This window comes from Pelobates fuscus, chromosome 1 (assembly GCF_036172605.1).
Source record: "Pelobates fuscus isolate aPelFus1 chromosome 1, aPelFus1.pri, whole genome shotgun sequence".
NCBI lineage: Eukaryota > Metazoa > Chordata > Amphibia > Anura > Pelobatidae > Pelobates > Pelobates fuscus.
Window position 1 is genome coordinate 197536673 of NC_086317.1, and position 13753 is coordinate 197550425.

Below are 13753 nucleotides of genomic sequence, written 5' to 3' on the forward strand. Positions count from 1 at the left end.
CCGCCATTCAACAAACCAAAACGTGGCGGCGGCCATCTTTGTTCATTCGAACAAGGTCAGCGGTATGTGTAGCCAAATCCATGGAACTGAAATCGGCTACACATTTCAACGAACACCGCTGCAGAGACTAAGTCCCGTTTGGCATTTTGAACTCACTGCTATACTAAGCTATATGCACGAACGACCCGATTCGTGATTTCGAATGGGACTTAGTCATTTCTCTGTGTAAAATAGACTGACCGCACAGCCCAAATCTATGAAACTGTTTTGGGCAGGAAAATGTGCTTGCGGTCAGTCATAAAGGACTCCTAGTTAACTTTTTATCTATTGGGGGGATTTGTATGATTTTTGGTTAGGTTTATATTTAAAGTATGCTGATTCTGAATATGTACGTTTTATGTGAATATGATGCATATTTTTAGAGTATATGTATAAAAAAGTGTATTCTTCCTGCCTGTGATAAATTACATTAACCCATTGTGTTCAGTAATTATATCACAGGCAGAGGGGAGGGATTGTATGTTTGTGCTGGGTGTGTTTTACGGTTTGCCTGTAAAGGATTGGTTGTACTGTGTCCCACCCTGTGGGATGTCCCCTTGCATGGGGACTTGCATAAAAGTCAGTGTGTGGTCATTAAAACCAGATCATCTTGAACCTTTCTTGATTTCTATATATAAAATAAAGTTGAGATTTGCACTTGATTGTAATTTTTCACTGCTAGTTACAGAAGAATTGAGAGTAAATAGTTTTAGTTACACAGTCACACAGCCGAAAAGAGACGTGTCCATCAAGTCCAGCCTTTCTCACATCTGTTTTAGCTGTTGATCCAAAAGAAGGTGAAAAATCCAGTTTGAAGCACTTCTAATTAGTGATGTCCCGAACGGTTCGCTGGTGAATAGTTCCTGGCGAACGCGTGTTCGCGTTCGCCACGGATGGCGAACATATGTGATGTTCGGTCTGCCCCCTTTTTTTTGTGGTCTTTTAGCCAAATTTACTACAACTAAGTAAAAATTACTTAGTATTAGTAAATTGTGCCCCTACTCACAATACCGCGAGTAGGGGCATGTATATTAAACAGTGAGCAGCCTGTGGCTGCTCACTGTTAAAAAAAAAAAAAAAAAAAGGGTCCCCCCCTCCTTGAGCGGGTGGGGGCCCTAAAGGCACCCTGGCCCCCACCCCCGAGCAGTGGGTGGGGGCCCTAAATACCAATAGGGGGGTACCTATTGTCCTCCCCCCGGCCCCCACCCCTGAGCGGCGGGTGGGGGCCCTAAATACCAATAGGGGGGACCTATTGTCCTCCCCCTCCAGCCCCCCACCCCTGAGCGGTGGGTGGGGGCCCTAAATACCAATAGGGGGGGACCTATTGTCCTCCCCCCCCGGCCCCCCCCAAAGCGGCTGGTGGGGGCCCTAAATACCAATAGGGGGGACCTATTGTCCTCCCCCCCCGGCTCCCCCAAAGCGGCTGGTGGGGGCCCTAAATACCAATAGGGGGGGACCTATTGTCCTCCCCCCGGCCCCCACCCCTGAGCGGCGGGTGGGGGCCCTAAATACCAATAGGGGGGACCTATTGTCCTCCCCCTCCAGCCCCCCACCCCTGAGCGGTGGGTGGGGGCCCTAAATACCAATAGGGGGGGACCTATTGTCCTCCCCCCCGGCCCCCCCCCCAAAGCGGCGGGTGGGGGCCCTAAATACCAATAGGGGGGACCTATTGTCCTCCCCCCCGGCCCCCTCAAAGCGGCTGGTGGGGGCCCTAAATACCAATAGGGGGGGACCTATTGTCCTCCCCCCGGCCCCCACCCCTGAGCGGCGGGTGGGGGCCCTAAATACCAATAGGGGGGACCTATTGTCCTCCCCCTCCAGCCCCCCACCCCTGAGCGGTGGGTGGGGGCCCTAAATACCAATAGGGGGGGACCTATTGTCCTCCCCCCCGGCCCCCCCAAAGCGGCTGGTGGGGGCCCTAAATACCAATAGGGGGGGACCTATTGTCCTCCCCCCGGCCCCCACCCCTAAGCGGCGGGTGGGGGCCCTAAATACCAATATGATTTCAAGCCACCCAATCAGAGTGCTCTGTGTCATTTTACACAGCGTGTGAAAGTTCTTTGTAATTTTCCCACGCTGTGTAAAATTACACAGAGCACTCTGATTGGCTTAAACCAACCAATCAGAGTGTTCTAAGCCTAATTGCATGGCATGGCAAGGCTTTATAAGCCTTGACCCGCCCTGTGGAGCTCAGTACGCGGGGATTGCCCTCGAAGGGTGAAGAAGGATACATTTTTTTTGTGCTAGTTTTTTTTTGTATGTTTTTTCAAAGTGTGACGGTTATATTGGCTTTTTATTTGGCCGTTTTGGGGGCTGAAGAATGAAGATTTTAGAAAAAAGAAGACATCTAATTGTAAGTTTATTTTTATTTATTTACAGGTTTTTAGCTTTATTGACTTCCCCCTCATTATTTTTAGGGTGAAGGGGGCAGGTAGGTGGACCATTTTGTTTTGGGGGGGAGGAGGTGACTAGGGGTTTGGGGACCCCTAGTCACCTGGGGGGGACAACATTTTTTTAGGGCCCCCACCCGCCGCTCAGGGGTGGGGGCCCGGGAGGAGGACATTAGGTCCCCCCCATTGGTATTTAGGGCCCCCACCCACCGCTCAGGGGTGGGGGCCAAGGGGGAGGACATTAGGTCCCCCTATTGGTATTTAGGGCCCCAACCCGCCACTCAGGGGTGGGGACCGGGGGGGAGGACAATAGGTCCCCCCCCTATTGGTATTTAGGGCCCCAACCTGTCGCTCAGGGGTGGGGGCCGGGGGTGAGGACAATAGGTTCCCCCCCTATTGGGATTTAAGGCCCCCACCCGCCGCTCATGGGTGGGGGACGGGGGGGAGGACATTAGGTCCCCCCCCATTGGTATTTAGGGCCCCCACCCACCGCTCAGGGGTGGGGGCCAGGGGGGAGGACAATAGGTCCCCCCCCATTGGTATTTAGGGCCCCCACCCGCCGCTCAGGGGTGGGAGGACATTAGGTCCCCCCATTGGTATTTAGGGCCCCCACCCGCCGCTTAGGGGTGTTGGCCGGGAGGAGGACAATAGGTCCCCCCTATTGGTATTTAGGGCCCCAACCCGCCGCTCAGGGTTGGGGGCCGGGGGTGAGGACAATAGGTTCCCCCCCTATTGGGATTTAAGGCCCCCACCCGCCGCTCATAGGTGGGGGCCGGGGGGAGGACATTAGGGTCCCCACCTGCCGCTCATGGGTGGGGGCCGGCGTGAGGACATTAGGTCCCCCCCATTGGTATTTAGAACCCCCACGCACCGCTCAGGGGTGGGGGCCGAGGGGGAGGACATTAGGTCGCCCTATTGGTATTTAGGGCCCCAACCCGCCGCTCAGGGGTGGGGGCCGGGGGTGAGGACAATAGGTTCCCCCCATTGGGATTTAAGGCCCCCACCCGCCGCTCATAGGTGGGGGCCAGGGGGAGGGCATTAGGTCCCGCCATTGGTATTTAGGGCCCCCAACCGCCACTCAGGTTTGGGGGCCGGGGGAGGACAATAGGTCACCCCTATTGGTATTTAGGGCCCCCACCCGCCGCTCATGTGTGGGGGCCGGGGGGAGGACAATAGGTCCCCCCTATTGATATTTAGGACCCCCACCCACCGCTCAGGGGTGGGGGCCGGGGGGAGGACAATAGGTCCCCCCTTATTGGTATTTAGGGCCCCCACCTGCCGCTCAGGGGTGGGGGCCGGGGGGGAGGACAATAGGTCCCCCTATTGGTATTTAGGGCCCCCACCCGCCGTTTATGGGTGGGGGCCGGGGGGAGGACATTGGGTTCCCCCCATTGTTATTTAGGACCCCCACGCACCACTCAGGGGTGTGGGCCGAGGGGGAGGACATTAGGTCCCCCCTATTGGTATTTAGGGCCCCCACCCGCCACTCAGGGGTGGGGGCCAGGGGGGAGGACATTAGGTCCCCCTTATTCTTGTGTAGGGCCCCCACCCACCGCTCAGGTGGGTGGGGGCCCATCACTATTGTGGCCAGAAAGAGTCCCTGTGGGTTTTAAAATTCGCCTGCCTATTGAAGTCTATGGCGGTTCGCCAGGTTTGCCCGTTTGCGAACATTTGTGGAAGTTCGCGTTCGCTGTTCACGAACGGCAAATTTCATGTTCGCGACATCACTACTTCTAATTTTGGAACAAACTAGAAATAAAATCCTTGTTGACCCCAGAATGGAAGTTAGATATTTCCTTGGATCAAGGAGCTATTGCCCCACTAATTACAAATCATATTCCTAAATATTATTTTTTGTTAAGTATTTATTCAATTGCTATTTAACCATCTGTTTAGACTCTGATAAAACTCAAGAGATCTAAATGTGTTAACCTTTCTTCTTAACTAAAATTCTCTATTTTTTTTATTCATTTTGTAGCCCGCATATTCAAGGTGTGGTCTTAACAGTGATTTACAAAGAGCAAAACTACATATTCATCTTGAGAATTAATGACCATATTTATGCATAACAATACCTTACTGGTCTTAGCAACTACTGATTGACATTACACATTGTTGTCTAATTTGCTGTCTATAACAATTCCCAAATCCTTCTTGTGTGTTATTATCCATAATTCACTACCATTTAGGGTGTAAGCTGCTTGTGTATTCTTTACCATGAAGTGCATTTTTCTACATAAAATTGAATCTGCTGTTTAAATGCCCAGTCTCTCAAAATATCTAAATCCCTCTGCAGTAAATCAATATCTTGCTCACATTGTATTACTTTACAAAGTATTGTATCATCTGCAAACACTGAAACATGACTTTCAATGCCTATTTCAATATTATTTATAAATGTATTAAATAGAAGCGGTCCCAGAACAGAACCTGAAGGGACACCAGTTACCACTTGTGTCCTGCTTGAAAATATACCATTAATGACAACACTCTGTGCTCTTTAAGCCAATGTTCATCTAGACCAATTTCTTTTAGTTTGAACACTAACCTATTGTGAGGAACCGTATCAAATGCCTTGGCAAAATCCAAGTAGATCACATCCACTGCAACATCCTGTTCTATACTTCTACTTACTTCTTTGTAGAATTAAATTAAATTAGTTTAACATGACCTATGTTTCATAAAACCATGTTGATTATTGCTAATAACAATGTTCTTCCCAATGTATTCCTGAATATTATCCCTTAATAGCCCTTCAAATACTCTTCCAGCCATAGACATTAAGATAACAGGTCTATAATTTCCAGGCAAAGATTTGTAATTAGTGTTGTCGCGAACCCGAAATTTTCGGTTCGCGAACGGCGAACGCGAACTTCCGCAAATGTTCGCGAACCATGCGAACCGCCATAGACTTCAATGGACAGGCGAATTTTAAAACACACAGGGACTCTTTCTGGCCACAATAGTGATGGAAAAGTTGTTTCAAGGGGACTAACACCTGGACTGTGGCATGCCGGAGGGGGATCCATGGCAAAACTCCCATGGAAAATTACATAGTTGATGCAGAGTCTGGTTTTAATCCATAAAGGGCATAAATCACCTAACATTCCTAAATTGTTTGGAATAACGTGCTTTAAAACATCAGGTATGATGTTGTATCGATCAGGTAGTGTAAGGGTTACGCCCGCTTCACAGTGACAGACCAAACTCCCCGTTTAACGCACCGCAAACAGTCCTCTATATACAGAGTAAACATGGCTCCCTCTATATACAGAGTAACATGGCTCCCTCTATATACTGTGTAAACATGGCTCCCTCTATATACAGAGTAACATGGCTCCCCTCTATATACAGTGTAACATGGCTCCCCTCTATATACAGTGTAACATGGCTCCCCTCTATATACAGTGTAAACATGGCTCCCTCTATATACAGTGTAACATGGCTCCCTCTATATACAGTGTAACATGGCTCCCCTCTATATACAGAGAAACATGGCTCCTCTCTATATACAGAGTAACATGGCTCCCCTCTATATACAGAGTAACATGGCTCCCCTCTATATACAGAGTAACATGGCTTCCCTCTATATACAGAGTAACATGGCTCCCCTCTATATACAGAGTAACATGGCTCCCCTCTATATACAGAGTAACATGGCTCCCCTCTATATACAGAGTAAAATGGCTCCCCTCTATATACAGTGTAAACATGGCTCCTCTCTATATACAGAGTAACATGGCTTCCCTCTATATACCGTGTAAACATGGCTCCCCTCTATATACAGAGTAACATGGCTCCCCTCTATATACAGTGTAAACATGGCTCCTCTCTATATACAGAGTAACATGGCTTCCCTCTATATACCGTGTAAACATGGCTCCCTCTATATACAGAATAACATGGCTTCCCTCTATATACCGTGTAAACATGGCTCCCCTCTGTATATAGAGGGAGCCATGTTACTCTGTATATAGATGGAAACATGGCTCCCCTCTATACAGGGGCGTACCTGGAGCATTTGGCACCCGGGGCGGATCCTTTATTTGGCACCCCCCTCCCCAACTTTGAAATGTAAAAAACAGCTGCAATTTTTTTTAAATGTATGTTTATGCAGTGTGTGTATAGTGTGTATAGTGAGTGTGTATAGTGTGTATAGTGAGTGTGTATAGTGTGTGTATAGAGTGTGTATAGTGTGTGTTTGCAGTGTGTGTAGTGTGTGTTCATAGTGTATGCAGTGTGTGCATAGTGTGTACAGTGTGTGCATAGTGTGTACAGTGTGTACAGTGTGTGCATAGTGTGTACAGTGTGTGCATAGTGTGTACAGTGTGTGTGTATATTGTGTGTGTAGTGTGTGCAGTGTGTATGTAGTGTGTGTGTATAGTGTGTGTACAGTGTGTAGTGTGTGTATAGTGTGTATGCAGTGTGTGTATAGTGTGTATGCAGTGTGTGTATAGTGTGTATGCAGTGTGTGTATAGTGTGTATGCAGTGTGTGTATAGTGTGTGCAGTGTGTGTATAGTGTGTGCAGTGTGTGTATAGTGTGTGCAGTGTGTGCAGTGTGTGCAGTGTGTATAGAGTGTGTATAGTGTATGCAGTGAGTGTATGCAGTGTGTGTATGCAGTGTGTGTATAGAGTGTGCAGTGTGTATGCAGTGTGTGTAGTGTGTGTAGTGTGTGTGTGTGCATAGTGTGTACAGTGTGTGTGTATATTGTGTGTAGTGTGTGTATAGTGTGTATGCAGTGTGTGTCCCCAAGCCCCTAGTCACACAACCAAATAAAAAAGCCCCTACCTACCCCCCTCACCCTAAAAAATAGTGAAGGGGGAATAAAATTACTACCCTGTAAAGTAAAATTCAACTTACTATTCAACGTCTTCTTCTAAAATCTTCATTTTTTTAGCCACAAAAAAGGCCAAATAAAAAGCCATCATACCCGTCGAACTTAAAAATAAAATAAAAAGCCAGAGCACAAAAAAAAATTAATCCATCTTCACCCATGGAGGGCTCCGTGTCAGTGTTTATCAGGGATCCTTAGGATAGGTGTCAATCCATATCTGCCAAGTGACCCTATGTAGGGGGAACAGTCCCTATTCTGCTCTGTGTCAGTGTCTGGAGGGAGTATCTGCAGTAACACAGGGTGTCTGGAGGGAGTATCTGCAGTAACACAGAGTGTCTGGGGGTAGTATCTACTTGTAACATTTATATGCACTAAAAAAAAAAAAAAAAATTGAAAAAAAAATAAAAAATGGTTGCAGCTTCCGAATTAATCTAAAATGGATGCTGTCCAGTAGGTGGGAGGGTCTGCTAGGGAGGGTGTGCTGCTGATTGGCTGTAATGTGTCTGCTGACTGTGAGGTACAGGGTCAAAGTTTACTCAATGATGACGAATAGGGGGCGGACCGAACACCGCATGTGTTCGCCCGCGGTGGCGGACGCGAATACGCTAAGTTCGCCGGGAACTGTTCGCCGGCGGACAGTTCGGTACATCACTATTTGTAATCCTTTGTGAATATAGGAATCACACCAGACTTCCTTTAATCCTTCAGTACAATTTCTGACAGAAAAGAATCTTGAAAGATTTAAAACAGAAGTTCATGTATTTCCACACTTCGCTCCTTAACCCCTTAAGACCGGCGGACGTATATTTACGTCCTTTTAAAAGCGGCTCTAAACGCCGCAGGACGTAAATATACGCCCGCCGTTTTTTTTTAACTTACCCGGTCGCCGGTGGTCCCACGCCGGCGATCGCGGTTGGGGGGACTCCCAGGGAGCCCCTCCGCGGCAGATCTTCCTCCTCCGGTGTCCCCCGGTCATGTGAGAGTGAGGTCCTTGCAAGGACCTCACAATCACATGGCCGGTATAGCTGGCTCAGGCATTGCCAGCAGGGGGACCAACTGTAATGACAGTTGGTCCCCCTGCTGGCTGAAAATCAAATTAAAATTAATTAAATAAGTGTAAAAAAAAAATATATACTTAGATCATATATATATATATTATATATATATATATATATATATATATATATATATATATATATATATGATCTAAGTATATATATATATACACATATACACACACACACATACACCGTCTAGGTGTATTTTAATATTAATATATATAATTTTATATATATATATATATATATATATATTAATATCAAATTACACGTAGACTTATACTGATTAAATATATATATAATTATTGTTATATATATATATATTTATAAATAATATAAAAAAAAATATGTAAATACGTAAAAAAATTACATTAAAAAAATAATTAAAAATAAAATATTAAAAAATATATAGATGTGTTTTATTTCGTTCTAACTGTATTGTGATATTAATATATATATTTATATCAAAATACACGTAGAACGAAATATATATATCTATATACATAAATATATACGTATATATCACTATATATATATACCTATATATAACTAAAAATTTAAAAAAAATATATATATATATATATATATATATATATATATATATACATATATTAATTCTACACATATATTTATGTAATAATTTTACATAATTAGGTATCCTAATTAATTACAATTAGCGGGACCTGCCTGACAACCCATGCCGAAAGTATAAGGAATTTAATTTGCTAGCACTATATTTAACCCTATAACTTTCCAAGACACCATAAAACCTGTACATGGGAGGTACTGTTTTACTCGGGAGACTTTGCTGAACACAAATATTAGTGTTTCAAAACAGTAAAATGTATTACAACGATGATATCGCCAGTAAAAGTGACGTTTTTTGCATTTTTCACGCACAAACAGCACTTACACGGATGATATTACTGCTGCAATACTTTTTACTGTTTTGAAACACAAATATTTGTGTTCAGCGAAGTCTCCCGAGTACAACAGTACCCCTCATGTACAGGTTTTATGGTGTTTTAAAAAATTACAGCGTCAAATATAAGGCTTGTGTTTCATTTTTTCACATTAAAATTCGCCAAATTGCTTACGTTGCCTTTATGACCCTATGGTAGCCCAAGAATGAAAATTACCCCTATGATGGCATACTATTTGCAATAGTAGACAACCCAAGGTATTGCAAATGGGGTATGTCCAGTCTTTTTTAGTAGCCACTTAGTCACAAACACTGGCCAAAATTGGCGTTTTTTGCATTTTTCACACACAAACAAATACTAACGCTAACTTTGGCCAGTGTTTGTGACCAAATGGCTACTAAAAAAGACTGGACATACCCCATTTACAATACCTTGGGTCGTCTACTATTGCAAATGGTATGCCATTATGGGTGTAAATTTATTTCCTGGGCTACTATACAGTCTCAAAGGCAACGTAACCAATCTGACAAATTTCAATTTCAAATGTAACACGCTATATTTGACCCTGTAACTTCCCAAAACACCATAAAACCTGTACATAGGGGGTACTGTTTTACACGTGAGACTTTGCTGAATACAAATATGTGTATTTTATTGCAGTAAAAGCAAACAGTATTATGACATTGACAGTTAAAATGTCATGTAGAGCTAAAAAAATAAAAAAAATCTTATTTTCTCCCATGTTTTTCATATTAAATTATGTTTCATAGCTAAATATTTGATATTAAATGAAAGCCCTGTTTCCCCTGAATAAAATGATATATAATAAGGGGGGGTGCATTTAATATGAAAGAGGTGAATTGTTTGACAGACATATAGCGCAAATGCCAGGTTTTGTTTACATTTTGTTTCGTTCACAACTTGTACATTTGGCTGCGGTGTTAAGGGGTTAACCATGTGTACTTAAATACTATCAGGCCCAAGAACTTTGTTTACATTAATTTTCTGAAGTTTTTGCAGTACTTTGTCTTGAGTCATCCAATCACAATTTTTCTGCACATTATTTTCAACAATCATGTACATCTCTTGCCTTAGGATCCTCCTCACTATATACTGAGGAAAGATTGTTAGTTAACATCTCTGTTTTCAGTGTATCTACACTTCATTTATTTTTTTTAGAATGTATGTACCTGAAATAAAAAATTTAGTTGGTTTTGCTCTCTGTCTATAACTTTCTCATTTTCAAAAAAAACTGTTTTCCCTTGCTGAATTACTGAGTTAATTAAAATCTCCAATAATTAACATGCTACTCTGATGTGCAGCTTTTCCCATTTGCTTTAACATCTGTTCAATATTAACATTAGGTGGCTCTTTTGAATTCTTAATGATGGAAATACTACATAAGGGTATTCAATTATGGAGCTTTCTACTAAACAGCTGAATTTGCTCTTTCAGTTGCTTGGTAGATAAGTCCCCCGTTCGGTACCCTTAATTATGGCAATCCCACTTAAGGATACCAAATTAGGGAGTTATCTACTAAACAGGTGAAATATCAAAATTAAGAGGGGGAAAAAAAAAGCATTTCTTAATTTTGCTGTTTCAGTTACTTAATATATAAATCCTACATTTGCTATCCTTATGAAAATGAATACATTTGAAAATCTGTGAATCTATTTGTTCCAAATACGTTAGTTTTCAACCATTTCAAATTCTGTCGAATTTGGAATGAAAAAGTTTCTGTTTTTTTAAATTTAGAAGATATTCAATTCGGCCGAATACAAATGCACATGTCTATTGTCCACAGTCAATATATCTACGCAAGATATATGTGGAGGACAATGATTTTTCCGTCCCTTTTAGCCTAGATTGAGTAAGTTTGAATTTCAGGTCACCAGTGTTTAGTGAAAAATAAATCCTATATCTCGCAAGAAGATGCATGAACAGAATAACTCTACAACTGCTTATTTTTTTCTGGATGATGATGTTGCACTTAATGAAATGTGTTTTTTGTTTTTGTTTTGCAGAGAATCCTCCCACTACTACAACAACCACCACCACAACTACACCAGCTACAACTACCACCACCACAACTATATCCCCTACCACAGCCACTGAACTTATTACACCAAATACAACAACCACCACAGATATACGCCCTATCAACACTACAGCAGCCACCACTGATATACCCCCTATAAACACTACAGCAGCCACCACAGATGTTCCCCGCACAAGCACTAAATCAGCCACCAGTGATATACCCCTTATAAACACTACAGCAGCCACCACAGATATACCTCCTACAAACACTACAGCAGCCACCACTGATATACCCCCTATAAACACTACAGCAGCCACTACTGATATACCCCCTACAAACACTACAGCAGCTACCACTGACATACCCCCTATAAACACTACAGCAGCCACCACAGATATACCCCCTACAAACACTACAGCAGCCACCACTGACACTACTGATATACCTCCTATAAACACTACAGCAGCTACCACTGACATACCCCCTATAAACACTACATCAGCCACCACAGATATACCCCCTACAAACACTACAGCAGCCACCACTGATATACCCCCTCTAAACACTACAGCAGCAACCACTGATATACCCCCTATAAACACTACAGCAGCCACCACAGATATTCCCAACACAAGCACTACAGCAGCCACCACTGATATGCCCACTATAAACATTACAGCATCCACAACAGATATATCTCATGGCAACAGCTCAGCAACCAATACATCAACGACAACCGATCATCCTGCTACAACAAATTCTCTATGCTCTAATACTTCTGTGACCCCTGTTGTAATTCCAACATCAACAGTGGAATCAGTTGATAACATTACTGTCACTCATGTCCAGAGCAGAACTAAACAAACTGTACGACTCCTGGCACAAACTGTAAATGGTAAAAAAGTACATACCTTTGAAGTCAACACAACAATTGCTGTCAGTATTGAGATGAAGACCATTACGCCTTCTAAAATCTTCATCAAAACCAGTGAATCAGTTACTCCTCAATACCTACTAGTCTATGTTACAGGTGAGAACTCTGACTCAGGTACTGAGCAACCAGGCAGTGTAGTGAACACAAGTGAAACCACAATGCCTAACACAGAACCTTTTCAGCCAGATTCGTATTGCAGCCAACCAGCTCAGGCAAATACCATCACAGAGTCATCATCAGTTGCTGGAAATACCTGTTCTGAAGTTACCTCTGCCACTGCTGTCACCACCATAACCACTACAGAGGAAGTGATTGTTGCGGGTCCAAATGGATTTTCCTCTAAATGCACTAAATATTAACTGTTCTATATTCCACGCTGTTCTTCTCATAACTTCATTAGCATTCGGTGTGCCATGTTAAGGAAAAGTAGCTAATCTATAGTGAGCTACTAGATTTTAAGCAATCGGCAGGAACAAGGATGTTTTTACAGTGATTACTCTAAAATAAACACTTTACACCATATTAAATTCTTTATTTTTGTCATGACATTGCGGTACAGTGGTGTGATAAAGCATACGTTACATGGTATAGGCATGAGTCGACATCGGATTGTAAACAGGTTATATTCCAGTTTGCATCTGATTATACCACATCTTCAGTTTGCATGTAATTACTCAGTTTGCATGTATTTGCTATTTGGTGTAATTTTTTATACATTTTGTAAAGATTTTGTAAAAACATTGTAAAAACAAAATAGGATAACTATAGCCAATATCAAACTCAGAATTCAGAATTATGAAACCTTGATCGTTGCGTTGGGGAGTAGAAAACTTGTAACCTGCCGAATGCACCATTTCTCTTTTTCTGTGTGAAAAATAAATGTGTCTAAATTATGTTTTTTTACAATATCTTTTGTTAGATTCCCTTGTGTTTTTTTTTTCCGTTCTTGTGTTATGTTCATGGTTTGTGTTTGTTAGAATGGGTTACATTGAAGGGTGATTTTAAAAGCACCAGATAACCTAATTCAATACTGTAAAGGCCATGCTATTCTGCTAAATTATTAGCATTATCAGAGGTGGACAGTCACTAGAGGTGGAGTTAACCCTGCAAGGTAATTATTGCAGTTTATAAAAACTGCAATAATTACACTTGCAGGGTTAGGAGTAGTGGGAGTTGGCACCCAGACCACTCCAATGGGCAGAAGGGGTCTGGGTGCCTGGAGTGTCCCTTTAAGGATATTCACAACAGACGCCTTTTTGTTTAAAGTCATTGTTTAAAGTTCTATCCTATCACTTCAAAATGTTTTCATGTTTATTCATTGTTATTAATCTTAATGGATATCATTAAAGGTGATTTCTTGCATCAAAATACGATTCCTTTTATCTTTAGAATGCACGCTTACATTAATAATGATAACTATTTTATTTGAATTTTACCATGGATTCTTAATGTTATAAAAGGGTTCGCTATACACACCTACTCTGTTCTAGTGTTGATATCAGATATCATATATCATGGATTTGCATAGATA

At 42.8% G+C, this 13753-nt stretch overlaps 1 protein-coding gene across 1 annotated transcript in view; it reads left to right on the top strand.

Moving 5' to 3' along the window:
- The window catches only part of LOC134607799 (uncharacterized), a 37288-nt gene extending 24707 nt beyond the window's left edge, over window positions 1–12581 (top strand). The window contains exon 3 of the mRNA XM_063450395.1: window positions 11272–12581. Coding sequence (XP_063306465.1) covers window positions 11272–12581 — 1310 coding nt within the window. The remainder of the gene's footprint in view (window positions 1–11271) is intronic.
- The last annotated feature ends 1172 nt before the right edge of the window (window positions 12582–13753 follow it).